This window comes from Apiospora phragmitis (assembly GCF_038363925.1).
Source record: "Apiospora phragmitis strain CBS 135458 chromosome Unknown utg000006l:1.0-5683423.0:1.0-5690449.0, whole genome shotgun sequence".
In the NCBI taxonomy this organism is placed as follows: Eukaryota; Fungi; Ascomycota; class Sordariomycetes; order Amphisphaeriales; family Apiosporaceae; genus Apiospora; species Apiospora phragmitis.
Genome location: NW_027117404.1, coordinates 605,296 through 631,432, shown reverse-complemented (window position 1 = coordinate 631,432; position 26,137 = coordinate 605,296). Strand labels below are relative to the sequence as shown.

Here is a 26,137-nt window from a genome sequence, read left to right as displayed (position 1 = left end):
AAAATATAAAAATATAAAAATATAAAAATATAAAAATATAAAAATATAAAAATATAAAAATATAAAAATATAAAAATATAAAAATATAAAAATATAAAAATATAAAAATATAAAAATATAAAAATATAAAAATATAAAAATATAAAAATATAAAAATATAAAAATATAAAAATATAAAAATATAAAAATATAAAAATATAAAAATATAAAAATATAAAAATATAAAAATATAAAAATATAAAAATATAAAAATATAAAAATATAAAAATATAAAAATATAAAAATATAAAAATATAAAAATATATAATTATAATAAAAATTAAACCTATGCTTTTTATTTAAAAATAAACATATTAATTACTATATTATATAACTTTAAAGTAAGTTAATATACGCGTTAAATAAATAAAACTTTTAAAATTTTATAATATTTACTTTATTACCCCTCGGATGAGGTCTAAAATTAGTATACCCATCACGTCCCCTAACCGGAGCATGGGGGGGGGTGTCCCCTTCGTTTATATGTAGTCTCCACAAGTACCAGTAATGATCTTCTCCATGTAAGAAAACAGTCAGCAGTTGGAGTTCTACTACAGAAGGGCTAAAAAGGATTCAAAGACCAAGCGTCAGCACTAAAGCCCGGACGTATAGTTCCGATTTTAGTAGACGCGGTTAGTCGACGACTAGGTTACACAGAATCATGCAGCAGAGGGAATAACCACCCGAGCCATTGGGCGCGCAACCATCGACATGCAAAGCTCGAAGTTGGCCGCTTCCAATCTATGGCCAATCACATGTCAATGGTCGCACGCAGGAGTCCAGCCGGGGCTTTTTGAGGCTGAGAAAATGGCTGGTGTGCCATTTGTGTTCATGAATCATTACCACCCAGATGAAGGCTGAGGGTGTGGAATGGAATGGACCCCATTTTCCAGTCTAACAGCAACACGAACCCACTCCTTCTCGACGTCTGCAGGTGAGCTATGATCTGAGGAGAAGATATACCACCTGGAGATCTTGGTCCAGATTTGGTAGGTGAATGGTCGCTGCTGCTGGCGGCTTGTGTGTTCGTGGCTAGCTGAATTGCGACCAGAACACAAGCTTGTGCTCAGCTCCTCATCATCGCCAGAACCAAACATCATCACGTACGTGAATGGAACCGAGGGCTCAGCCTCTTGCAGCAACTCACTGTCGTCAAGAAGCTGAAGCCTAGGCATGTTGAAAGACTCTAGCAGAGCTATGTATTACATGCAATTAGCCGCATCGTCCAGATAGGGGCACACGGGCGGGTGCACGTGATATTTACGCTTGCTGCCTGCTAGGTTAGATCCTTGGCTAGACACCCTCACCCCGTCCAGCTCCACCGATACGAACATAAGAAGCATATACCATCGCAAAGAGAGCCGAAATGACTCCCTCCGCACCTCGCCTAACTAGGTCGCGAGTCGCGGCGCTGGCACAGATCACACCACTTGACAAGGGCCCTGCTCCAAGTGAAGCACCGCCGCAGCCCACTACGACGACGGTCCCTGGAAGAGCACCAGGCACGGGTGGATCGATCATACAGCTGCCCCGAGATCTGACGCGACGTCACACGGGTCTCGGCAAGAGCGACCACGCCCTGCTGGCCAAGAAGCAGGCCTGGTTAACCGAGAACGCCGTCGCCATCCCGCAGGGGTTCGCGCGGCATCAGGCCGCGGTAGAGGCAACCCTGGTGTTCGGACAAGAGGAAGCGGGCACGGCTGTGTGCATCTCGAGCGACGGGCTCCTGCTGACCTGCTCTCATTGTTGCGTCGACGAAGAGGGAAATAGGCCTGGCATATCAAAGACGCACTGGTTGATCTTCTCAAGTGGCACGGTCGTCGGCGCCAAGTGCATTGCCTGGGACGGCAAACGCGACCTGGCGCTTCTCCGGATCACGAAGGCTCAACCACATGACGATGGCGGCCGGCATCGTCGAACATTGCTAGGAGGAGGAGGAACTCAACCGGACTGTCAGTTTCCCGCGGTGAAAGTAGCGACAGGGCCCGTCGCGATAGATTCGCGAATGGTGTGCATCGGACACCCAGGCAGCGAAGATCTCGAAACGGAGGAAGCTGGTGTGCAGACGGGCTACGACATCCTCCACGCAAGTGCAGGCCGCTTCCGCGGCCATGCTGAGGGCCAGGACGTCCAGGACAACTCGGCCATAGGAGCTTTGATGCACGACTGCTGGACGTATTGGGGGCATAGCGGCGCCCCCTTGCTGGCTTGGAGTACGGGTCAGCTGGTCGGGCTGCACTCCTCGTGGGTCGACGAGACGGCCATGAGGCGGGGCGTGGCCTTAGAAGCTATCAGAGAATTCCTCCAGGAACGCGGCTTTGCACATTTAATCTAAAAACGCGATGTCATTGGGCGCTGAATTGCAGTACTTACCCAATCCTTGTATATTCAGGCTTCTCTTGGTATATCTACTATGTGAACTGACGTTGTTAGTTCACTTGACAGTATTCGGACGCGAGCCGATCCGGTCATGTCACTTGTCCTCGCGGAGCCACGTAGCACTGTGGTCTTTTGTCGTGGCGCATCCACTCTCCTATCTAGGCAAGGTCGTCAAGGACAAGCTTGAGTTGCTTGAGAGCGAATTTCGTCTCGCCCAATACTCTGTCATTCCGACCCTTCTGTTCCTCGCCCAAGTTATAGGTCTCCAAAGACCTCAGGCTTGAGACCAGCGTTCCGCCAAGACGCTCTAAGACCTGGAGAGTATCCCAAGTTCTTGGGATATCTGCAACAAACCGCCGCATCTCCTGCGGCACCTCGATCCGACTTTCGAAGGCTCTGTTACAGATTGCCTTTTTCACTCGGTCCAGGAAGGTCTTCAGCTCATAGTCGTGGATGATCCATGAATCGAACGCATCCTCCAACGGAGCTCCCATGCCACGAGCAACGTCGCCGATGGACTCAGGCTGCGGACCAGGCCCTGAACCTTCCTCTCCTTGTTCTGCTGGTACATCTATCGCTTTTATATGCGTCATGACGGCCGTCCACATGGAGTCGAGTCTTTTGAACTGTCCCAAGAGCTTATCCATCTTGGTTCTGACGAGCTCTAGTCGACCGAAAAGTTGGCGGATTTCCTCCTCGCCACACCATGCCTGGGTCTCGCTCCCGTCCTGCTTGCTCAATTGAAACATCGCATAACGTTTGTCTTCCTTTTGCTCCGCCTGACGACGATTTCTACCAGCGTCATATCGAACACTTATATGGCAAGCCTGGTGCAAGGCTCCGCTGTCTGTTTGCGCGTCAGCCTCTTCTTTGGAGTAGTCGTCGCCCTTTTCTTGTCCAACCCGCCAAAGCCATGGACCGTCTGCCAACTTTCGCTTTTTGCTGTGCGTCTGAGGAATGCCCTTATCAGATGCGGGCGGTTCTTTCCTACCTGAAGCTCCTAGCACGTCTTGTTTTGCGCCATTGTTAAGAGCTTCATCCTCGTCATTGCCAGGTTCTTTATGGGACTCGTTGGTATCAACTGTCTTCCGCATACTTTCCTTCTTCTTGTTGTCCGGTTTCTGAGGCAATTTTCTTCCTTCTCGAGGAGCCTGCTTCGGTCTAACAGGTCTAACAAACAGAATCACTAGATCGCTGTCTTCGGCATTGCTGAAGACAGCTTGATCAGGGTCTTGTCTGGGCATGTTGGGTAATGTTTCCAGATCATGCAGAACAGACACGAGTAACTATGATATCTGCGCAGAAAATGGGACGAGAAAATGGGACGAGAAAATGTTCAAAGCCGTTGCGGTTTATATATACGGATAATGCATCTACTCAATGACAGCTGTTCTTTATGGCCGAAACAGAGCATTGTTCTACCCGCTGTTAGGTATACATTCAGCAGATAGAACGTCCAAATAATGCTCATTATTCGGCTTGGTCTTTGTTCATTAAGCTGAAAGAGGATCCGGGGCAAATGGACAATCATATCGGCTCTGTCACTGACAGAGGCTTACGTGCTTAGAAACGATGTACACGATCCTTCTCCTCGGTAGCGGCGGCCGCGAGCATATTGGATGAGAAACGTCAATGTGGATACATATGAAGTCGTCCCCTTTTTCGACCCTACTGCAGATTCCATAGTTACGGCAGAGGGATGACGCCCTTACATAGAAGGGTTCCGCGCTCAATCTGGGTGCCTGTAAAGCACGGTCGGAATGAGATGTTCTCTATGCGCTTCCTATAAGGGCGACACATCACGAGCGTCCCACGCCCAGAGCTCGGAGCCCACCATATGCCGAACAGCTCTTCTCGGAAACCCGCCATCCTTCCATAGCGGCCTGACTGAAGTGTTCATAACATCCTCGACGGGGGGTCCACCCAAGGCCGAGAAGGAACTCCACAACGTCCGCCCGGGACCAGCTCATGGCAGCGAGTAGAGGAGACTCGAAATAGAGGCAGGGAGGCTGCGAGCCGAATATCAAGAGCGAGCGATCTCTATCGTCTGGGAATGAAGGGGGTGTTGTTGTTCCTGAATCTGGCTCTGGGTCTAAAGGCGTTGGTGTCAGTAGTGTTGATGCTCCCAAGCCTAAAGCCCAGACGGGGCGTTCAAGCAGGAAGCCCTGCGCATCGAGGGTTTCCAACAGGTCTGTGTTGCCCCAGACACAGGCCTCGCCCAAGAGGTCGAACTGCGCGCCTACCTATCCCCCGCCGGAGGAGCTATGAATCCTTAGTTTCCAGGTCGTGGGCGATGGGCTTACGACCAATAGCAGTCAGATCAGCGGATAGTAGTTGGAATAGAACACAGTCTCGTCACTTCCTTTTCGCAGATATTGGAAGGGGGATGGGGTTGTGTGTGTACACATTGAAGTATACGGATGATATCGACACACAATTTATATACTTAAGGGGCCGTTGTTTGTTTGCTAGGTGCGCCGGTGCCTAAAAAGTGCCCCAGTGAACCAAAATGAAATCGGGCCGCTGGACCACGTCTTGCCTTCAACCAACATGCGACGTTTGGATGCCAACGATGAGCTGCTAGATCAGATACATTTGATACATTGCATGGTGATGGGGAAATGGACTGCACTAGAGAAAACTCCAGCGGCGGTGGTTGACATATACCCCGCCTAAGCATTTGATAAGATCACTCTATAGCCCAACTCTGAGGCTCTTCAAGGTCCGTTGGAGACACTGAGGAGAGGCATTCCAAAGCCTGGAAATTCGCATATACAAAAGCTCTATATATGCTGAAAGGTACATGTGTGGTGGTTGAATCGATTGACTGCGAATATTCATTTGTTGATTCATTCCTGTAATGTATTTCGCACCAGGGCAATGAAGTCTAGCCACTGAAACAAGGGGCTGTTTTAGCGCCTTACTCCCTAAATTGACAATGTGTCCGCTTTTCTCACACCTATGTACATCTCATCTCATCCTTCAAGATATCAAACAGCACTTTCCCAAGTAACCCAGCAAAATCCTGACTTGAGTTAACAAGAACAAGCATCATGAACCACCATTTAATGGGCGACGGCGCCGGAGATTGCCATGGCGGCGGCGGTATGCACCAAGGCCATCACCACGCGGCGGCAGCCATGGACCACCATCAACAGCACCATTCCGGAGCAGAAGAAGCAGCAGCAGTAGGAGGAGGCCACCAGCACCACAACCACCACAACCATCACCACCATCATGCCGGCTCTTCCTCCTCCTCTGGCATGTGCAGCATGAACATGTACCTCAACGCCGACGTCACCGACGTCTGCATCCTGCACGAGCGCTGGCACGTCACCGACGCGCCCTCCTTCGCCGTCTCGCTGCTGCTCTGCGCCCTGCTCGTCGCCCTGTACGAGCGCTTCGCGGCCTGGCGGCGCCGGTATGCCGCGTCGGTCGCGAGGCAGGCCAATACCGCGGCCCGCAAGAAGGAGCTGTCGTCATCGTCGTCCACTCCGCATGGCGGCGCGGATGAGAAGAAAGCGCCTGCCTCTGCCTGTCGCTCAACAACAGCAGCAGCAGTAGAGTCAACCACGGACCGGTCGCGACGCCGCCGGGCGGCCGCCGTCAATGCGGCTCTGTACGGTGTGGGCTACCTCTGGGGCATGACCAACATGCTGATCTTCATGACCTTCAACGTTTGGATCATGCTGGCTTGTGGAGTTGGGGCTGCGGTGGGCAAGTTCCTGTCCGATGACGACCAGGAGGTGCCTGGGGAGGAAGAGAAGGAAGCTCTCGTGTCATTAATCCCAAAGCCTTAGAAACTTGGTTAAAGTGGCCAACAACAAAACGCAGAAGCAAAGTCACGAGCACGTCTACCGACGACGACGTAAAAAGCTAACGGCATATTTATTTCTTATTGTACTCATTATACTTTCGCTCAGCACATGCCCTCTGTCCAAACTGTGTAACAAGAGTCTCCGTCAACCTCATTGCGGCGGCCGACGCAGTGGTTGGATTGGCCCTCCATGCCGCTCTCGCCCTCTCGATTGCCGCTTAGGGCCTCTCTTGCGCATCTCGTACGTCCTGGCTGGTTGGAAGGTACCTCGGAATAACTAGGTCAGATGACCCAGATGGCCCAGATGATGTCCAACTGTCAATAGACGACGACTCATAAGGGCTCTCAGACTGCTCCACTACCGTTTCTACTGAAAGAATTGGCACATCGGGGTCCCAGGAGCCGCTGTCCTACGCCTTCGTTTCCGCGCCCCCGAGCGTTTCCGTGCCCCCGCGTGTTTCCTCGTCCTCGCTCGTTTCCTCGTCCTCGCTCGATTCCTCGTCCCCGGGCGTCTCCGGCGCCTCCGGCAGCATCTGGACCAACTCATTCTGCATATACCCGGCCTCGCGGGCCTCGACATTGTCCCAGTCCTCGAAGGTGCACTTCTCGACGCCAAATCCCACGCACGTCATGCACCGGGGCCGGACGAAGTTCCCGTCGGTGTCCAGGACCACCACCTCCCGGCCGCCGACACGGCTCTCCTGCCCGTTCCCGTTCCCGTCCTGGACGGCGAAGCTCGGGAAGCAAAGCCCGCCGCTGCCCGTCTTGGCATTCAGCCAGACGCAGAAGTCGCACGGCTGATGGAAACGGGGGATGGCTTCCGCCCCTTTCAGGTCGAATAGCCATCTCCTATTAATCGGGGCCGTGTCGCGCGGCCAGTACTCATGGTCTAGTTCAGGGAACCAGGTTCTGGTTAGTTCGGCGGTGGCAGCGTCTTCGTCGTGCTCATTTGTCTTATCGAGGGGCGGTCGGGCTACTCGAGGGGCGGCGGGAAGCTTCTGCTGCTGCTGCTGCTGCTGCTGTCGTCGTCGTCGTTGTTGATGTTGCTGCTGCTGCTGCTGTTGTTGCTGATACTGTCGTTGCTGATACTGCTGTTGCTGATACTGCTGACGCTTCTGAGACTCATTTTGGTACTGCTGCTGGGCTTGGTGCTGGGACTGCTGCCTGAAACCTTGGGAATGCTGAATGGAGGGTGACATGTACCGCACTTGCGACCAAGGCTGGTATACCCGACCCAATGCTGTTGTTGTTGTCGATGGCGAGTTCGAAGTCAAATCTATTGTCTCAGGCAGCTGCGGTTGCAACCACTGCTGCTGCTGCTGCTGCTGTGGCGGAGGATTAGACACTGGGCGACGAACTTGCCCCGATTGTGACTGGAGATCAGAAGGGTTAATCGTCCTGGCGGGGCCGCCACCGGAGGGGCTCGCTTGCTTGGGGGTGGACGAAACGGTTCTTGGGTCTGCGTAGAATGCGGGCGTTTCCTCGGTAGGCCTTTCGCTGGTACATAATGATGTTGCGGTAGCGGCTGCTGTTGCTGCTGCTGATGATATTGAGGATATTGGGAATGTTGTGAGAACCCCGGACCCATCGCCGCCGTCGGGGGGTGCCTTGGTGGATATTGATGTTGATAGTGGCCGTCGGGCACCGTCGTCACTGGGCGCCGTGGTGGTGGTGGCGGCGGCGGCGGCATACCTTGATCTCTGACGACCCTCGACCCCTGTGGAAAAGGCCGCTGCTGGAACTGGGCCTGCGGGGGAGGAGGCTGCGGTGGTGATGACGACGATGGCGACATTGCCAAGGGAGGGCCGCTGCCGCTGTAATTCCCAAAGGGCGTATTATGATGGACGGGCTGCTGCGGCTGGCTATGTGGCCTGGTTGGAGGGTATCCGGTGATGGCTAGTGGCTGCTTAGGTGGTGACCTTTGTTGTTGGGGAGGGAGTTCAGGTCGACGCGGGCCATGGCTGGTGGGCATCATGTACTCGCCAGAGTTTCCCATACTTCATTCTCCGTTTGGTTCCTATGGGGTTTTCCCTTCCCAACCTTAATCTGACCCTCTCCCCAACTGCCTCTCCCCCCGTTCTTTTCCCAGGCTATTTAATGTTAAGTCGTCTGTGACCGGAGATACAACGAACTCTGAGCAAGTTTCGCCAGGTGAAAAGGACGGGTCTTTTCCGTGCTAATCGGTACAAGCTCGCTCAAATGTTTTGGTAGTGGTAATGTCTGGTCCATAGGGGTAAGCAAAAGGGCAATATCAGGCATGCGAATAATGTTTGCTGGTAGGCGCGGTTTTGGGGAAACAACAGCATAGGAATCAACCTGCAAACTCGAGATGGGGTGGGGTTTCCGTCTACTGCGGTCGGAGGGCACATTGAAGAATAAGAAAATGTACGGGTATCGACGCCGATGCGAATGAATACCTCGAGGAATAGCGGATACTGTTCGCGGTTGAAAGAGAACGGTCCTGAAGCAGACAACGCGGCCCCGGCCTTTGTGCTTGTGGAAGATTGAAGCCATATGTTGCTCCCCGGTGCGGCTTCTCCTTTGTTCCTTGGTGGTGCTGGTCGCCGCGATGGAAGGAACAATGGGCATCTGTGGTAGCAACACTCCACAAGGTGGGCAGTTGTTTCCAAATCATATTTGCCATGCGAGCATGAGGCTCACCTCAGAAACGCTACTGCGTTCTATACGCAACTCAACCAAGTAAATCGCAATGGATTAGATTTTTCATAAGTAGATCTAGCAGAACATCCCCATCAGGACGATTACATTACAGGCCTCTCCCTAGGGTATCATTCCATTATTCATGAGTCCGGTTCCACCCCGAGATCCCAGCAAGTCAAGACAAGCCAAAGTAGGCCATGCCTGCATCCTGCGCCATGCTCGTGTGTACCAAGAGGTTCTTTGGTGCGTCTTCGTAGACGTATATATAACAGCAAATTCGAATAAATAAGAACAAGAAAACCGCAATTCAACCAATTATGCTGTTGCTTTCGAACCTTTTCCAGGCGCTGGCGGGGAATGGCAATGACTTGCTAGTTTCGTAGCCACAGGTCCGTTGACACCCGAGAACACGCCATCCTGGAAGTTTCCGATGATGGTCCAAGGCGCAACGTAGCACTCCTTTCGGCCCTGGTCCCAAGTCCATGACAGACACTCACCACCTCGAGATAGACACTGGTGGAGGCAATCCTCGACAGTGTTGGTGTTCTTGATAGTCGTCGTATGCTCATCCAGGCGGCCGACAAAGTTTTGGCTCACCCGGATTGGCTCCTTCAAGAAGGTATCCCACTCTGCTGCTCCGTAAATCTTGGCTAGCTGTCGCCAGAAAACGGGCTCTTTCACCTTCTTGAAGGTATTGCCGACTTGCTCCATGGCATTGCCCGAGCCGAGGCCGTGGAAAGAGACCAGAGGCACACAGAAACGATCTCCCCAAATACGCGTCGAGTGAGGGTCCTCGCCATTGAAGAGACGGTTGTAGGCCTCGTCGAGGTAGATGCCCAGTTTCATGAGGGTCGTGCTCAGAAGCTTATCTCCGTAAATGGTAGTCGGGGATTCGAGATGGGCCGCGGCGGCAACCTGGGGGTGGTCGTCGAACAGCTTCTTCATCGCAGCTCCCGATATGAGAGCGGACGAGCCTCCGTGGGCAAACCGACCCTTATAATCTCCGACAGCGTTACCAAGGTATTGGGGCTTCGCGTAGTTGACGTGGCCGAGTACAAGGTTCAAGGATTCTTTGAGGACGTAGGTGTCGTCGTCGACCATGAGATACCACTTCTTCTTCGGCATGGTCTGCCAAGCGTATTGGAGGCCAGAGATGAACTAGCAAAGAGCAAATATCAGCAGACCGTTCTCGTCGCTCCTAGGAACAGCACTTACCTTCATAGCATCCAATTCCCATCCGATGTCTTTACTCAGTTCCTCGGAAAGAAAGCGTTCCTCTCCCTCAATGGCTTCGGCCAAATGCCTGTACTTGCTGATGCGTTCGAAATTCTCCTTGCCGGCCAACATCTTGTTCTCCAACATCCATCCTATAATATCCAGGGTGGGGATGCTCTTCCCATTCGGCAAGGTGTAGTTCTGGCTGTCGTCCACAGGGTAGTCCTGCACAATAATCATGTCGCCCGTGAATTTTTCCTTGAAATAGGCAGCGAGCATATTGGGCACACGCCGCCTTGTGCCGTAGCCAGACTTGATCACAACGCCTACATCCTGGATAGGATCAATGGGGTATTTTTGAGCCCCTAGTAGCCATTTGTCGCTGGGGTATTTGTGTTGGATATAGTCGGCTACTATCGTGTGTTGGAATCGAAATGCTGATCGAACGGTGCTGTCGTAAGGTGTGAGAAGGTAGAAGACGAACAGAATAGCGACGGCCGCGAGGATGTGAAGACGCGACTTCGAAAGTCTGGTGGTGACGAGGTTTCGCATGTTGTCTCCCGTTTCTGTCCGGAGCCCCATATTGTTTCGGTTCTTGTTATTGTCAAGCGGTCCAAACGCAGATGATCGCCCAAGGTCTGACAAGGGCGGAACGGGCGGTCGGTAAATATGTCAAATCGCAGACTCGTTTCTCGAGCTGGTCAAGGTTGAAAGGCAAAATATCAGTTGCAACTTGGGCCCAGCAAGCAGCGACAAATGTGACGAGAGAGAAGTGATGACGATCGCCGTCGACGACTAGCGCGTGGTGGTTCGTATGACGGATAGGTACTAAAATTAACGAATTGAAAGAGGTGCCTGGTCCCAAGGAGGATGAGAGGTATATAGCAGCAATAGTAATCGATGGTGGATTTAGAACAAGAGAAAAACGAGTGACAGTTGAAATCCAGCGCACTTTGGCAGTGTAAGCAGGCGCTGGTGGAGGGGATGAGAATTGGTTTGTAAACCGAGATGTCTCGGGAGTGGGTGTCAAAGGATGGAAAGGAGATGGGCATCGATTCAGGTCGTTGAACCCTGCGTTCAAGCACTCAACCGAGATTCCTCCTCGACCCCCCGGCAGCTTGTTTTGCTTACCCTACAAGATACATCCCTCCCCGATTTACCCGCCGCCGCCTGCTGACGCGCGTGTTTTGTTTGTCGGTCGCCAATGAACGGCTGCCGCACAAGATTGCGCAGGGCCACTTACCTCGCGGTGCATGCTAACCCCCGCCCAGGTCTTGCTACATTACCAAAAGCCAAATAACGCTATGCGCTATGCGCATACACACACACACACACACACACACACACAGGAGGCAGAACGACGGCCAGCATTAAGGGCTCTCGACCGTTGATTGCGAATGGCTCACAAAGTGGGATGCTTGGCTGCACAGCCTATCGGATCACTAAACTGACGAATGCCGACTTGGTGGGGAATGGCAGAAGACTGGCTTGCTGGGATTGTCATGGAGAAATACCTGCACCCCTATTTCTTAGCTGCCAAGCTACCAGGGCTATCTTGGAATTCCAGCAAAAGCCAGCAGAAACACGAGTCTAGAACCAAGGCCCCCTTGCGATGCAGCCAAATCTACCGAAATTACGAAGAAAAAAAATCCAATCCTGCTGGCCATGTCAGGTACGCTACACACAACTGCAAACGACTGGCTGACAAGAATAGAAGCAGGAGGCGGGGAGGCTTTCAACCAAACATCCACCAGGCCTGGGCTGGTAGCCCGTCAAATGCCAGTCTCAAATCGGAACCAGCTGACAAGCTCCACAAGGCGCGATCTGAAGCTTTGGGCTGGCAAACGATCACGATGATCTTCAAACTACTAACCTACAACCTGATTTGCATAAACCTCTCTCGGGCCCCATTGCCAAGCACTTTGTCCTTTAATGGGGTGATATAGACGCATGGGCTACACGCCCGCATTGGTAACGAAAATACTTTGCCAGCCCAAGCAAGGGCGGCAGGCCAATTCCACAGCTAGGTTGCTCGCTACGAGAACTTGATGGGAAAATGGGTTGACTGCTGTGGTGTGTAGGTTGCCAAGTATGCCTGCCAACCACCGCCGCCATCACAGTAAGAAAACAGGACTATCCCTTACCTCACCCAACCCCTCCGCTTGCTTGCTGCATCTCCACTGATCCACTTGATTGACTATGGCCAGTCTACTAGTGTCCCTCCACCCAACTGGGGCTTGGCGCAACCAGAAAAGCAATATCATGGCTACATATGCGTAGGTAGTCAAATGAACACCTGCACACCATTTCCATGTCGCTCGCATCACTAAAGGCTGCGTATCTTTGGCTTTTTGGATAACTGCCTCGCATCCTCAAGTCGTGTTGGAAACTGCCTGCTGAGACATGGCCGTCGGTATGGCAGAAGACCTAGGCTCACGAGGTTATCAGGCCTACTATGGCTTTGCTATGAAAGCTGTCGGCTACCTCGCGTTGTTAGGCCTCGCTCGGTTCCTCTATCGCCTGTATCAAGTACGGACGACTGTCCGAAAGGCGGGGAGGGAACCCGGCGTCGTAAGTGAAAGACTTCCTCTCCTTAGCAGTGTATTAGGCAAGCTGGCGAGGAAATGATGGAAGTGCTCATGTCAATCCAGTTTCTCATTCCACACTCGTTCTTGTTCGGCCACTTGATTGCTATTACCAAGCTCGCCATCAAGCTGAAATCTCCCCCGACGCTACACGGCCAGATGATGCCCCTGATGCTTGCTCGTGAATACCCCGAGGTGATGGAGGCCGGCGTTGTGTACATGGACGTCTGGCCTATCTCGCCGCCCATGCTCACCGTGTTCCGGCCCGACATGATGGCGCAGTTCACGCAGGACCAGAGTCAGCCGAAGCACCCCTACGTGGTCAGGGAGATGAAGCCGTTCACGGGTGCAATGGACCTAGTCTCGTCCGATGGGCAGGAATGGAAGGTTGGCAGGTCCATGTTTAACCCCGGGTTCGCGCTGAAGAACTTGCTGTCTCTCGTGCCCGCTTTCGTTGAGGAGGCGCTGGTGTTTCGCAAACGGCTGGGAGACCTCGCGGATAAGGAAGAGACTGTCAAGATGGAAATGTACACGACTGATTTGACCGTCGATATCATCGGCAGAGCGGTCCTGTTAGTCTCAGATATCCCCAGTCGCACATGATATTAGCTAACATCAATCTCAGGGGTGCACGTATAGAGGCCCAGAAGAAGCCAGGTAAGCCAGTTTACGAGGGCCAAGACCTTAATAACCCCTTAACCTTCAGTTTCAATTTTTACATGGGCATATACCTTACATCTTTCGGCCTCTCTGGTCCTCCTGCGTTCATTGATCGTACTAACATGAGATCTTAGTCAAATTCATGAATGCTATGGTCGGCCAAATAGCCATGCTGTACTTCGACAATGATCTCCAGAAGATGCTAAACCCACTCGTTCCCATTCGGCATTGGATCTACAATCGGACGTTCCATGATGAGATGATGCCCTACATCCAGGATACCGTTCGAAATTACGAGAAGATGGAAGGGCCCAAGACGATTCTTGCGCTGGCGCTCAAGTCGTACGTGACCGAAGTAGACGCTTCTGCTCGCGGGAACATCCCGCCTGCGTTCTTGAACCGCGTGGTCAACCACATCAAGATGTTCCTGTTCGCAGGGCACGACACGACCGCCACCACGCTCGCCTACGCCTACTACGAACTCTCGCGGAACCCAGACAAGCTCGCGCTGCTGCGCGCGGAGCTCGACGACGTCCTCGGCAAGGACCCGGAGCAGGCGGCGGACCAGATCGCGGCCGACCCTGCACTTCTGAACCAGCTGCCGTACACGCTGGGCGTGGTCAAGGAGACGCTGCGGCTCTGGCCCGTGGTCGGCACCGTCCGCGCCGGGCTGCCGGGCTTCACCCTGCTGGACCCGGAGACGGGCGTACGGTACCCGACTGGCGGCTTCGTGCTGTTCGGCTGCTCCAAGGCGGCGCACGTCAACCCCAACTTCTGGCCCGAGCCCGAGGCGTTCCTGCCCGAGCGCTTCACGACGCGCGACGAGAGCGACCCGCTGCACCCGGTCAAGAACGCGTTCCGGCCCTGGGAGATGGGGCCGCGCAACTGCATCGGGCAGGAGCTGGCCAGCCTGGAGCTGCGGCTGGTGCTGGCTTTGACGGTGCGCGAGTTCGACATGACGCCGGCGTACTCGGAATCCTCGCTGTCTTTCCAGGGCGAGAAGGCGTTTCAGGTTCAACTGAAAGAAATGATCACGGCCCATCCCAACGAGGGTATGCCGATGACCATTAGGCGGACATGAATTCTTTTTTGACGATTGTTGTTGACTCTCAGAATTAACTAACGGTGACAGGGTAGATGAGATGTAGTACAAGTGCTTACGCTAGTACTCCGTAGAAACCACCTTATTTCGGAACGGTCCAAGTTCTCACAACCAAAATATATTACTAATATATCCTCTTGCGTGTCCAAGTTCAACTATTTTGAGTACCCTTTGACACAGCTTCAAGCTTCACTCACGTGCATCGTTTCTTCCCCAGGGCTATCATTGTGCCGGCCCCACACGCCTCCTCTTTATTACCTAAGTACATCTATGTATGGTGGCATGTAAACGTCACTGAAGACCAACCAGTCCAATGTAAGGAGAATATTTCTAGTCCGAGCATGGAAGACCCAGATCAAGATCAATACTTTATAATCCTCTACCTCTCATTCGTCTTTGATATAACATTGGCTACCAAGTCTCAATATAACTCACAAGGACACTGAAGCATTGTATGGAACACCCCGCAAGCATACTACTTACATACATACTTCAACAACCCAAGTCCAGAAAAGGTCTCCGCCCCCCCCCCCCCCGATCTGCATGATGCCGAACATGAAAGCTCTCGTGACTACTGGGGACGGGAAGGTTGCTGTTCAAGAGATTCCCGTACCCACGCCCGGCCCAGGCGAAATCCTGGTCAAGGTGCACTACGCGGCTCAGAACCCCACCGACTGGAAGTCGGCCAGGCGCCGCCAAGGAGCCGGGCCGCATCGTCGGCTGCGACTTCGCCGGCACCGTCGTCGAGAGCATGAACTCGTCGTGGCGCCAGGCACGCGCGTCGCGGGCTGGGTCCACGGCTGCTCCAAAGACCCCATCCGCGGCTGCTTCGCCGAGTACGCCATCGTTGATGATTCGCTGGTTTACCCGATCCCGGAGTCGGTCTCGTTCCAGGACGCCGCCGTGGTGCCGCTGGCGTTCGCGACGGCCGTGCAGGCCCTCTTCCAGCGCCTCAAGCTGCCCGAGCCTAGCAAGCCGGCCAAGTCGGCGTTCCCTGTCCTCATCAACGGCGGCACCTCGTCGGTCGGCAAGTATGCCGTGCAGCTCGCCAAAATGGCGGGTCTTTTTGTCATCGCGACGGCGTCGAAGCGTAACCACGAGCTCCTGAAGCAGCTCGGCGCAGACGCCACGATCGACTACAAGGACGCCGACTGGGTCGACCAGGCCCGCAAGGTCTCGCACGATAACCTAGAGTACGCCTTCGACTGCATCTCGGAGAAGGAGACGACGCCCGTGGTCGCCCAGTGCCTGTCCCCCACCAAGGGCGGCCACATCATGTGCATCCTGCCGCGAAAGACGACGGAGTTGCCGGAGGAGCTCCAGAGCAAGGTCCGCGTCGAGTCCACCATCGCCTACAGCGTGTTCGGGCGCCCCCTCAAGTATGGCGCCTTCGACAACTACGGCGGAGAGACGCCCGCGGACAAGGCCTTCGGGGAGAGTACCTCGCCCTGCTGCCGCAGTATTTGGAGACCGGGCGCATCAAGCCGAACCGGGTGAAGGAGTTCGGCGGTCTCGAAGATATTCCCAAGGGCTTCGAGACGCATGCGCGGGGCAAGGTGAGCGCCGAGAAGCTCGTATACAAGATTGCCTGCTAAGTCTTAAGATTTTGGTTCTTTGTCGCCGTGGCGGAGCGTGCTGAAACCTCGCGAGATCCTTCCGGCCTCGTATCTTGGTACTAATGGAGCCATTATCCGCCCGCTAGATTGGCAGATGCAGACATGAGTAATAAATAGGTTCCAATGGTACAGAACAAATTCCGATGCAACGCGCGCCTTATGCAATGTTATGATGCCACATTCAATTGCTGCTGCTGCTGCAGCTAGTGATACCGTTTCCACTTCGTGTTTAATGTTTCTCGGGTAGCCACGTGCGCTTCTACCTTTGAGCAGATGTCTCAACGTCTCGACTTTCCAGTGTGCCATGTCGTGACACGAGTGTAGCGTGTCTGAACTCAAAGCTCGAACACGATGCTGGTTGGAAGTCAATCCGCAGCCAGTGCGCGACCGGATACGATGATACCCAGCATAATTTTCGCATCACTGACATGGGGAACCCCAATCTCGGACCAACTCTATGGCTGCAGAATGGCCAAATCAGAATGCAGATTGAAGTGCGAGGCCTTCTCGAGATGGTGTGCGTGTGTAACCCGCCCTGCACGCCTGTCACGTTGCAGCGGGAGAAATGATTCGGCCGCCCGCGCGTCCCTGCGTGCCGGCTCATTTCATCTTAAACCGCCCACAAACATCCCACCTCGTTCAGCGAGATTAGGAGAGACAGGTCAATCTTCCTGCTGGCTCGTCATGTTTCTTCCATGTTTTGGCCGCATTGTCGTGTTATCCCCAGACGATCTGAACAAAGTCAACAACAAGACTTTCTCTCATTAGGTGCAGCAGCAGCATCACATCACTAACGCGCGCTGTAACATCGCCTCGCAGCAGCTAGCCGACTCCCCACCACAACTGCAGACTGGGGGGAAAATCCACCACTAATTATTATCCTGTGGAGATGGACTTCTCGAACTCTTCCGACGCCATTCAGGATGGCTTGGTCATCAAGACATTTCGGCAGGGTCGGCAGCGCAAGGCCGCGAAAAGCAGCAAGCGGTTGCATCTGGCCAAGTCGGGCCACAGGTTTATTAGAAAGCATACCTGGGCGCTGCCGCTAATGATGCTAATCGGCATCGCTGCCCTGTACGCCATCAACCCCACCGAGTCCAACATCATTCACCACTTCATCTTCCTCTCGTACCCGTTGCCGCCGTCGTCGCAGCAGGAAGCGCACCACCACGGCCATGCGCGGGCGCCGACGATACAGTACGGCAAGGGCCCCTGGGACGTCGCCTTCGTGGCCTTCTACACCGTCGTCCTCACCTTCACGCGCGAGTTCGTCATGCAGGAGGTCCTGCGCCCGCTGTCGCGGTCCCGCTTCTGCGGCATCGCGTCGCGCGGCAAGCAGCTGCGCTTCATGGAGCAGATGTACACGGCTCTCTACTTTGGCGTCATGGGGCCCTTCGGCCTCTACGTGATGCGGCAGACGCCCGTGTGGTACTTCAACACCTGCGGCATGTACGAGACGTACCCCAACCGGACGCACGAGGCCGTGTTCAAGTTCTACTACCTCTTCGAGGCGGCCTACTGGGCGCAGCAGGCCCTGGTCATGCTCCTCGGATTGGAGAAGAGGCGCAAAGACTTTAAAGAGCTGGTCGGACATCATGTGAGTTCTTTACTTACCTCTGAACATACTTTGCGATGCATGGCCGTGCTAATGTTTTGCAGATTGTTACTTTGTCATTGATATCTTTGAGCTACCGTTATCATTTTACCTACGCTGGCATCGCCGTCTACATAACACATGATATCAGCGACTTCTTTTTAGCAGTAAGCCACAGGCTGCACGTTGCCCAGTATAACCGACTTGAGATGTCATTGCTGATTTGATGCGACAAATCTAGGTTTCCAAGTCGCTTCATTACATCGACAGCGCTATCGTGGGGCCATTCTTTGCCACCAACGTCGGCGTCTGGATTTACATGCGACACTACCTTAACATCCGCATCTTAGGTATCTACACTCACCGAATTCAAGACCGTGGGGCCCTATGAGCTCGACTGGCACGCGGAACAGTACAAGTGCTGGATATCCAACGTCATCGTGCTGGTCCTCCTGTCATTCCTGCAGTCGCTCAACCTCTTTTGGCTGTGGTGCCTACTCCGCAGCGGGTTCCGTTACGTCGTGTACAACATCAAGAAGGACGACAGATCCGACGCGGAAGAGTCTGCGGACGAAGCAGACGAGAAAGCAACCGGCCCCAATGGCAAATGCAGGCCTGAGCCCCCATTGATCATCATCAGTGCGGCAGAGGAAGAAGAGGAAACGGCCACAGCTACCGGTTCTGCCAAGCCTTCTGGCTCTACCAGAATGAGAGGATAAACGTGTGACTTGACTTGTACGACCCGACCAATGAAGGAGGACAAACCAACCTCGATCGATAGATTTTAAGGAAACAGACGAATAGTTCCCGGGCTGGACTCAAGGGGCTTGAGAGATACCCATAACGATTGCAATTCCATCCAAATGATTCTGCACCTAATAGCTAATAGTAGTAGTTAATGTTATTCTTGTGCATCGCACTACAGAAGTTGGTGGTGACTTGCAGCCAGTCACCACACCGTTACACCGGGCATTATTGGGCAATCTCGGTTAGCTCTGTTAGGACTTCACTGCCGACGACTAACCCATGAGCAGATGCCTGGTTCTGGCCTGGCTGCCCCAAGCAAGGAAGCACGAGGAACGAGTGTGCGATATCCGACAATGGAAGAATGATAAGGCTTACCTCAAATCCAGTGTCGAGCATGCAACCACCGATTCAGCTCGTCATAAATGAAAACTCGCAGCTGAACAGAGGGATATCCGTGGCCAAAACGGACCGCTCCCCGCACGCCGAGGTGATTCCCCCGCAGACAGGGGTATCCGCAACCAAGACCGAGCATGCGAGTTTGCGGAGAAGCTACCCAATTGCGGGAGGAGCTATCCTGTGATAGTCTCTAGCGCCCCTTACACCGTTGCAGTCGGCCAGCAACCAGTTCATATTGTCGAGCGTGGTTTCGTAATCCGGGGCTGGGCTGGGGTTGTCGTTTACGCATACATGGCGCGATGATCCAGTGACGACGAACCCGTCTTCCCGGGTCGCTCTTTTCTTCCTCTGTGCTCTTCTCCACTAGCAGTCAGGGCTGGTCATCCCTCCTTTCTTATAGGAGCGCCTAGGAGACGGGAGTCTTGCAAGTGATGCGCTGAATGGCGCGCCCCGAGTCAACAACCCTCCTTCCAAGGCTGTGGACTTTAGCCGGAATGATCTCAACCGAAACCAGGCCTCCTTGGCTGGGTCATGGCAACCATGTGTCTGCTGCGTCTTTTGTTTCTTTTTCTCCAAAACCTCGTGATCTCCAATTCTCCGCATGGCTCAGCGGTGTGTTCACCATGATGCGCCCTTGGGGGATATATAGAACGACCTGACTGCCCGGGATGTCGTTTCCTTCCAGAACGAGACACCGATTCACCGGTGCCCGTGTTGTGCTCTCTCCCCCCTTCCTCTTTCCCGTCATATTCTGAGTCAACATGGTTCGCGTCAGTCTGGCCGCTCTGGCCACTGCAGCAGCCCTTCCTTTGGTCTCCGCTGTGGACATCTCCGTCAAAGCCGCTGGTGGTAACGCCACGAGCCCTCATCAATATGGCTTCCTGCACGAGGTAAGGACAGCTCTTGGCCCGTCTCCTCGCCGGGATCACCGGCTAATGCTTTGTAATAACATAGGATATCAACAACTCCGGGGACGGCGGTCTGTACGCCGAACTGATCCGTAACCGCGCGTTCCAGTCAAGCTCTATCTTCAATTCGACCCTCGAGGGATGGACGCCGGTCAATGGCGCTGCGCTGTCTCTGAAGGACCTCGATGAGCCTCTGTCCAAAGCTCTGAGGACCTCCATGAACGTGGACGTGGGTTCGTCGTCGACAAAAGGCGACGGCCAGGTCGGCTTCTTCAACGACGGTTACTGGGGCATGGATGTCAAGATCAAGCCCTACACCGGATCGTTCTGGGTCAAGGGCGACTACGAAGGGAGCTTCACCGCTTCGCTGCAGTCCAAATTAACTGGCGAGGTCTTTGGCAGCACCGAGATCAGGGCGAAGACGTCGCCGTCCGAGTGGGTCGAGCACGAGTTTAAATTGACTCCCACCAAGGATGCGCCGAACTCCAACAACACGTTCTCGCTGACCTTCGATGCTGCTGTAAGTTATTCCCAAAGCCTATCGACAGAGATGGGATCTGCGCAGGTGGCTGACTGATGGCGGCGTTCATAGGGTGTGAAAGACGGCTCGCTCGACTTCAACCTGATCAGCCTCTTCCCGCCCACCTACAAGGACCGCAAGAACGGTCTGCGCATCGACCTGGCCGAGGCCATCGAGGGCTTCCACCCCACCCTTCTCCGCATCCCCGGCGGCAACATGCTCGAGGGCAACAACAGCAACGCCTGGTGGGACTGGAAGAACACCCTCGGGCCCCTGAAGAACCGCCCCGGCTTCTCCGGTGTCTGGGGGTACCAGCAGAGCAACGGTCTCGGATTGATGGAATACCTGTGGCTTGCTGAGGATATGGACCTCGAGATCGGTAAGTTTTCTCACAAGACGATACAAGAAGTTCTTTCTGTTCATTGCTTATTCTTCTCTTGTCATAGTTCTCGGTGTCTACGACGGCCTCTCGCTCAACGGAGACATCATCCCCAAGGACAAGCTGCAGCCCTTCGTCGACGACGCCCTGGACCAGATCGAGTTCGTCAGCGGCGCCGCCTCGACCAAGTGGGGCGCCGTCCGCGCCGAGCTGGGCCACCCGGCGCCCTTCAAGCTGCAGTACGTCGAGGTCGGCAACGAGGACTGGCTGGCGGGCGGCGACGAAGGTTGGGACACTTTCAAGGAATACCGCTTCCCCATGCTTCTCGAGGCCATCAACAAGAAGTACCCGCACATCACCGTCATCTCCTCGGGCTCCGTGTTTGATGGCTACGACATCCCCGCGCCCGGCGCCGGCGATTATCATATCTACGGCACGCCCGACAGCCTGGTCGAGCAATTCAACCTCTTCGACAACGTCACGATCCCCCACATCATCGGCGAGGCCGCGGCCGTTCATCCTAATGGCGGACTCGGCTGGGACGCGGGTCTGCTCGAGTATCCTTGGTGGAGCGGCACGATCGGCGAGGCCGTGTCCATGATCGGCTATGAGAGGAATGCCGACAGGATCATCGGTGCAGCCTATGTATGTTTCACCAAAGGCCCCTTTTAACTTCTACATGAGATTTGGGAGATGAACCCCCGCTGACTTGACCCTCGTAGGCTCCTATCATCCGAAGCTTGGACCGCTGGCAGTGGGCTGCAGTCATGATCCAGTTCGCTGCTGATCCCGCAAAGACTACGCTCTCCACCAGTTGGTACCTGTGGGAGGTAAGCTGAAGCCCCCGTCCTCAGTATCTTACTTGATGTATCGCGTTTACTTACTTACTCCGTTCCACCTCCAGCTCTTCGCCAGCCACCTCATGACCCACACCCTCCCCGCGTCGTCCTCATTCAACCCCTTGTACTACGTCACCGGCAAGAACGAGGACAAGGGCACCTACCCTTCAAGGGCGCCGTTTTCAACGCCACCACCGACGACGTCCCCGTCTCCCTGACCTTCGAGGGCCTCCGCCCGGGGACCGAGGCCGAGCTGACCATCCTGACGGGGCCCGAGGACCCCTACGGCTTCAACGACCCCTTCACGGGCGTCAACGTCGTCCAGACCGTCAAGGAGAAGCTCGTCGCGGACGATGAGGGCAGGTTCGAGTTCAGCATGCCGGACTTGAGCATCGCGGTCCTCGAGACCAAGTCCTCGAAGTGTTTGAAGAAGCAGAAGAGAGATATGAAACAGGGTCTCAGGCACTGAAAACAGAATTGAAGAAGCAAATTTATATTTAAAAGCAAGTCGTCATCGCGCGGTGGCGTAAATAAATACTACTCACTACTACTGCTGCATTATTCTACGACCGGTTATATTCCTCTACCTTCTACATTATGCCTCTGGTTGTACGCATGACCCATTATAGTATGCTAGGTTTAGGCCAATAAGGCGCACACTAGCAGACCCCTTTTCACTTGACTCAATATTCCTCACGCGACACCTACGCCGGAAATGGTTCGATGTACCCTCCACAGCAACTACATGCCCTTGAGGACTAACAAGCCTAATGCAAGCACCCTACAGCCAACTATTCGGAAATCCAGTTCTTGTCATGAATATGGAAGAATCATGGGCATTTGTTTTCAATAGTTATTTATACAACTACCCATCAAGTGCTCTCTGCTCTTGTGGGACTACCATCCCCCTCCCCTTGCTGCCCATCCATCGCCCTACGCATCATAGACATACCTCTGCACCCAGCCACGAGCCTCCCCAGCCGTGGCGCCACGCGACCGTCTGCCCGCCCCTTTTTTCGCCTGGTCCAGGAGGGTCTCCAGCGAGGGCCGCTGCCCTAGGGTCTTGCGTCAAGCATCGGGCGACGGTCCGCCTCAACTCTAGGTCGACGTCGTTATAAACCGGCATGTCGAGCGTGATGCCGTACGTGTTTCCGATCGTGACGGGGTAAAACGCATCAGTGAGTCTTGACGGTTCTGGTACTTCCAGTCGAGTGATGAGCTGCCACATGGTCTAAGAGAAGGAGAAATAGGCGAAAGTTCGCCTCTGTGTCAGCCGTGTCATGATTATTGTCGCCCCATTCCCCCCACTCCCCCTCTTTGATACAAAGTCAGCTGATGGGAAAACTTACAAGGCCGATGTGCCAGACATTGGTGTGCACATCATAGTTGCCCGCCACGGGCTCCTGGCTGATTTCCCGTCCATCTCGAGTCAGCGGCATATAGTCCCAGTCAGGACTGAACGACTCCTATCAGGTTCAGGTTAACGATGTTCGTAACGAGGGCCAATACGGCTGGCTCGTGGTGGCCTTACTGGTGCGTAAAATCCCCATTTGCCGCCATCCCGGAACCCCCGGTAATATTCGCTAAAACACTACGTTAGTCCATCAAGTAGAACACAAGGATATAGAGCCGTACTTACTTCCTTTTATTTGGCTTGATAATGTCTGCTAAACCAAAGTCGCCAAGCTAGGTAGAGAGGTTGTTGTTAGTAAGAATGCTGATGCATGTGTAGTGATTCTTACCTTGACTATGGGCATTTCGTCATGTTCAGGGGTCTCATTGGGTATTGGAAAGCTATTCTCCATCTCGATGTCGATTGGAGCTGGAACTGGGAGCGGATTGGCGACTTGCGGAGGATTGTAGACGTCAATATCACCCCGGTCGTAATCGTGCATGGCTGGCCCCAAGAACACTACTTCTGGTCAGCACAACGACGCATTCGCCGAGATAACTACCCCTCTGCCCCTTGAAAAGTCGGCCAACTCACAGTTTCCCGGGTCGATGTCGAAGTGGACCATCCGCTTTACCCTGGATTGTTTGTGCTTAGGAGGTATCTCTTCAAGCAATAGCTCCTTCGGATCGAACGTGTTCGAGAGATCGAGCCCCCTTGAGACCTCTCCATCCCCTTGCGAGGCTCTCCCATGAATTTGTTCCGTTCTGGGTGGAACTTGCGTGGGGGGTAGGCCATGCCAATGCATGCGCGTATCACTATTTTTTTTATCAGTTCGGCTACTACAGTCTGCACGCGCTTGCAACACAATAAAGGGGGAAGGGGGCGACTGCCCGGGCGCAGGACTTACTGCAGAGCCAGAATGACCAGAGTACTTTGTTCGGTATCAGCCGGGGAGGGGCCTCCTCAGCAACTCTGTGCAGCGTGTCCAGCAGACTACCCATTTCCATGTACTCCATGAAGATAAAGTCGTGCCTGTCCAGTTCAAGCGAAGCATCGGGATGCGCGGGGTCTTCTGGGGGTATCGGATTCCCACGTCTGGTTGCGCGTTTTAAGTCACGGACACGTTTGACCCGTGCGTCATTGGCGGCTTTGAGACTCAGGACTTTTTGGTCCTGCTCCCTTATCTTCGTCGCCTTATCTTTGGGTGGCCGCGGTCGTAGAGGCGGCCCAAACACCTCCTCGTCGTCGCTGCTAAACTCGTCTGCATCGTCACTCGAGTCATCGAAATTCGGTTCGTCGAACCTACTTCTTCCCGACGAATGAATGATCTGGACGCAGTGGGCAGAGCGCTTGACTTTCTGCTCGAAAATCAGTATCATGGCCCAAGGACACGGTGCGGAAAAGAACAAAGGTCGCCTACCTTCATCATCCGGGCTTCATGTCGGATATCGTCACTCATTGTATTAAGATCAGTAGTTTTGAGGACATAGTTTAGAGTCCTTCCACCATTGTTTAGTGGGGTGTACGACATTTTCAGGGCGGTTCCTTGACCTCCTCGACCGAGTATTCGTCGGTAGCCGTAGCGCGGGGGTCTCTCGAAGTACGATCTTGTCAATGCCAGCGCATCTGCTCTGTCTTTTACTACTTTTGGAGTAGGGTTGTCTGGCGCTGGTCTGACAGCCCAGTGGCGTCGCCAATTACAGGCACCTAGAGCAATATCTGTATACATAGGTGGCTGCGTGGCGGCGGTTCTATTCCTTTGGCGTTTGATAATTTTGACGGAAAGTCCCCCCGGAATTGGGCAGCTGCCCCGTGCGCCAATAGTCACGCCATCTCGCGTTGTCCTCTCTTACTCCGTCTTGGTACTCTAGTATTTCTGCTGCTGTCTGTTGTTGAGCCATGATGAGCTCTGTGTTGGATGTTACGCCGCTCCCAGGGTAAGGAGAGTCTGGCGATTGCAACGGGTAGAAGGATCACTGAATAAAGATACAAACGTTGAATAGCCAAATAGGTGGGCAGCTTGCGTTGGGTTGGCATGCGATGGCGAACAAAGCGCCCTTCTGTTTGCGTTTCTTGCTATTTGAGACATCGGAGGGTTTAAGAGAAAGAAAGGTGAAAAGGGGCTAGGCAGGACTAACGACAGACCGGAAAAGGAATTCGAATGATTGGCTCGAGCTCTATCGTACAAAAGCAAAACAAAACATGTGAAACAGTAAATGAATGAATGATGAAGACAAGTTACTCCAACCCCCTCGATGATGGCGTCCGAAATCTTCTCGGCGAGGGCGTACACCACACTCTGCGGGTGCCCCGGCGGCAGCAGCGCAAAGGCGCTGGCGTCGACCACGCGCACGCCGCTGACGCCAATGACACGGGCCAGGCTGTCGACGACGGCGGTGGGGTCATCGCGCCGGACCATGCGGTTCGTGCATGACGCATGGTAGACGGCCATGAGCGTCTTGTGCACGTGGGCGAGGATCTCCTCGTCCGTCTGCATCTTTTCCAGCCCAGGCCAGTACTCGGCCTCGTTGGCGCGGACCGACTTGATGGCCTCGGTCTGGTAGAGGTCGCGGAGGCGCCGGTAGATGGCGACGGCCAGCTCCTGGTCGGCCTTGTGCGTCATCCAGTTGGGGTTGACCTTGGGCGCGTCGTAGAGGCTCGAGCTGGCCAGTGACACGTTGCTGCAGGAGAAGGGCGCGACGAGGGTGTTGAGGATGGAGCTGTACATCTTGCCGTCCTTGGGCTGGTCCAACCATGGGATGTCGAAGGAGCCAATGAAGCCGGCGGCCGAGAAGTACTCGATGTGTGGCCAATCGGGCGCTATGCTGTTTAGCGCATCTCGGGTGGCTTGGGACATGTTGGCCGATACAGATGCAGGTACCCGCTCCCACACGAGGAACTCGGCCACATTGAACGTTAAAGGACCCGTCTGCGACAAGACGTACTCGGCAATAGCAGCCGCAAGTACGACCGGGTCCCCGATAACCTTGTTCAGTGTATCGATCTTGACCTGGTACGATGGGCCGAAGAGGACGTGATCAGTGAAGTTTTGGCCGACGCCAGGACGGTCGGCAATGACCTTGATACCTTGCTGAGTAAGGTGGGCAGCCGGGCCGATACCCGAGAGCATGAGCAGCTGCGGCGAGTGGATAGCACCGGCCGACACGATCACCTCCTTCTTGGCCTTGATGACGTAGGAGGGCAGCAGATCTATGCCCACCTCGACTCCAGTAGCCTTCTTATTGGCATCAAAGATAATCTTCTTGCCGCGAGTGGCCATGTAGACG

General features: G+C 53.9%; 13 protein-coding genes across 13 annotated transcripts; 7 read left to right on the top strand and 6 right to left on the bottom strand.

The window, feature by feature from the left end:
* Positions 1 to 878: 878 nt before the first annotated feature.
* On the bottom strand, positions 879 to 1,214 carry PG994_005488 (uncharacterized protein; the record flags this gene model as incomplete). Its single annotated transcript, XM_066856897.1, has 1 exon — positions 879 to 1,214. The coding sequence occupies one exon, from the start codon at positions 1,212 to 1,214 to the stop codon at positions 879 to 881; it is 336 nt and encodes a 111-aa protein (XP_066716166.1).
* A 191-nt stretch (positions 1,215 to 1,405) lies between these two features.
* PG994_005487 (uncharacterized protein) lies at positions 1,406 to 2,374 on the top strand (the record flags this gene model as incomplete). Its single annotated transcript, XM_066856896.1, has 1 exon — positions 1,406 to 2,374. One exon carries the CDS (start codon positions 1,406 to 1,408, stop codon positions 2,372 to 2,374), a length of 969 nt encoding a protein of 322 aa, XP_066716165.1.
* Positions 2,375 to 2,576: 202 nt separating this feature from the next.
* Positions 2,577 to 3,662, bottom strand: PG994_005486 (uncharacterized protein; the record flags this gene model as incomplete). Its single annotated transcript, XM_066856895.1, has 1 exon — positions 2,577 to 3,662. The coding sequence occupies one exon, from the start codon at positions 3,660 to 3,662 to the stop codon at positions 2,577 to 2,579; it is 1,086 nt and encodes a 361-aa protein (XP_066716164.1).
* Positions 3,663 to 5,690: 2,028 nt separating this feature from the next.
* Positions 5,691 to 6,218, top strand: PG994_005485 (uncharacterized protein; the record flags this gene model as incomplete). Its single annotated transcript, XM_066856894.1, has 1 exon — positions 5,691 to 6,218. One exon carries the CDS (start codon positions 5,691 to 5,693, stop codon positions 6,216 to 6,218), a length of 528 nt encoding a protein of 175 aa, XP_066716163.1.
* Positions 6,219 to 6,425: 207 nt separating this feature from the next.
* PG994_005484 (uncharacterized protein) lies at positions 6,426 to 7,077 on the top strand (the record flags this gene model as incomplete). The annotated part of the gene is made up of 2 exons (XM_066856893.1): positions 6,426 to 6,476; positions 6,613 to 7,077. The coding sequence occupies 2 exons, from the start codon at positions 6,426 to 6,428 to the stop codon at positions 7,075 to 7,077; spliced, it is 516 nt and encodes a 171-aa protein (XP_066716162.1).
* A 434-nt stretch (positions 7,078 to 7,511) lies between these two features.
* On the bottom strand, positions 7,512 to 8,207 carry PG994_005483 (uncharacterized protein; the record flags this gene model as incomplete). Its single annotated transcript, XM_066856892.1, has 1 exon — positions 7,512 to 8,207. The coding sequence occupies one exon, from the start codon at positions 8,205 to 8,207 to the stop codon at positions 7,512 to 7,514; it is 696 nt and encodes a 231-aa protein (XP_066716161.1).
* Positions 8,208 to 9,211: 1,004 nt separating this feature from the next.
* Positions 9,212 to 10,693, bottom strand: PG994_005482 (uncharacterized protein; the record flags this gene model as incomplete). Its single annotated transcript, XM_066856891.1, has 2 exons — positions 9,212 to 10,054; positions 10,112 to 10,693. The coding sequence occupies 2 exons, from the start codon at positions 10,691 to 10,693 to the stop codon at positions 9,212 to 9,214; spliced, it is 1,425 nt and encodes a 474-aa protein (XP_066716160.1).
* Positions 10,694 to 12,514: 1,821 nt separating this feature from the next.
* PG994_005481 (uncharacterized protein) lies at positions 12,515 to 14,437 on the top strand (the record flags this gene model as incomplete). The annotated part of the gene is made up of 4 exons (XM_066856890.1): positions 12,515 to 12,682; positions 12,763 to 13,268; positions 13,322 to 13,353; positions 13,491 to 14,437. 4 exons carry the CDS (start codon positions 12,515 to 12,517, stop codon positions 14,435 to 14,437), a joined length of 1,653 nt encoding a protein of 550 aa, XP_066716159.1.
* Positions 14,438 to 15,013: 576 nt separating this feature from the next.
* PG994_005480 (GroES-like protein) lies at positions 15,014 to 16,053 on the top strand (the record flags this gene model as incomplete). The annotated part of the gene is made up of 2 exons (XM_066856889.1): positions 15,014 to 15,883; positions 15,919 to 16,053. 2 exons carry the CDS (start codon positions 15,014 to 15,016, stop codon positions 16,051 to 16,053), a joined length of 1,005 nt encoding a protein of 334 aa, XP_066716158.1.
* A 910-nt stretch (positions 16,054 to 16,963) lies between these two features.
* On the top strand, positions 16,964 to 18,387 carry PG994_005479 (longevity assurance proteins LAG1/LAC1; the record flags this gene model as incomplete). The annotated part of the gene is made up of 4 exons (XM_066856888.1): positions 16,964 to 17,671; positions 17,734 to 17,835; positions 17,910 to 17,975; positions 18,019 to 18,387. The coding sequence occupies 4 exons, from the start codon at positions 16,964 to 16,966 to the stop codon at positions 18,385 to 18,387; spliced, it is 1,245 nt and encodes a 414-aa protein (XP_066716157.1).
* A 1,185-nt stretch (positions 18,388 to 19,572) lies between these two features.
* Positions 19,573 to 21,926, top strand: PG994_005478 (uncharacterized protein; the record flags this gene model as incomplete). Its single annotated transcript, XM_066856887.1, has 6 exons — positions 19,573 to 19,701; positions 19,766 to 20,239; positions 20,312 to 20,618; positions 20,686 to 21,263; positions 21,341 to 21,448; positions 21,534 to 21,926. The coding sequence occupies 6 exons, from the start codon at positions 19,573 to 19,575 to the stop codon at positions 21,924 to 21,926; spliced, it is 1,989 nt and encodes a 662-aa protein (XP_066716156.1).
* A 471-nt stretch (positions 21,927 to 22,397) lies between these two features.
* PG994_005477 (kinase-like domain-containing protein) lies at positions 22,398 to 24,229 on the bottom strand (the record flags this gene model as incomplete). Its single annotated transcript, XM_066856886.1, has 4 exons — positions 22,398 to 22,688; positions 22,807 to 22,923; positions 23,200 to 23,369; positions 23,758 to 24,229. 4 exons carry the CDS (start codon positions 24,227 to 24,229, stop codon positions 22,398 to 22,400), a joined length of 1,050 nt encoding a protein of 349 aa, XP_066716155.1.
* A 470-nt stretch (positions 24,230 to 24,699) lies between these two features.
* PG994_005476 (uncharacterized protein) lies at positions 24,700 to 26,130 on the bottom strand (the record flags this gene model as incomplete). The annotated part of the gene is made up of 2 exons (XM_066856885.1): positions 24,700 to 24,708; positions 25,093 to 26,130. The coding sequence occupies 2 exons, from the start codon at positions 26,128 to 26,130 to the stop codon at positions 24,700 to 24,702; spliced, it is 1,047 nt and encodes a 348-aa protein (XP_066716154.1).
* Between the last annotated feature and the right edge of the window lie 7 nt (positions 26,131 to 26,137).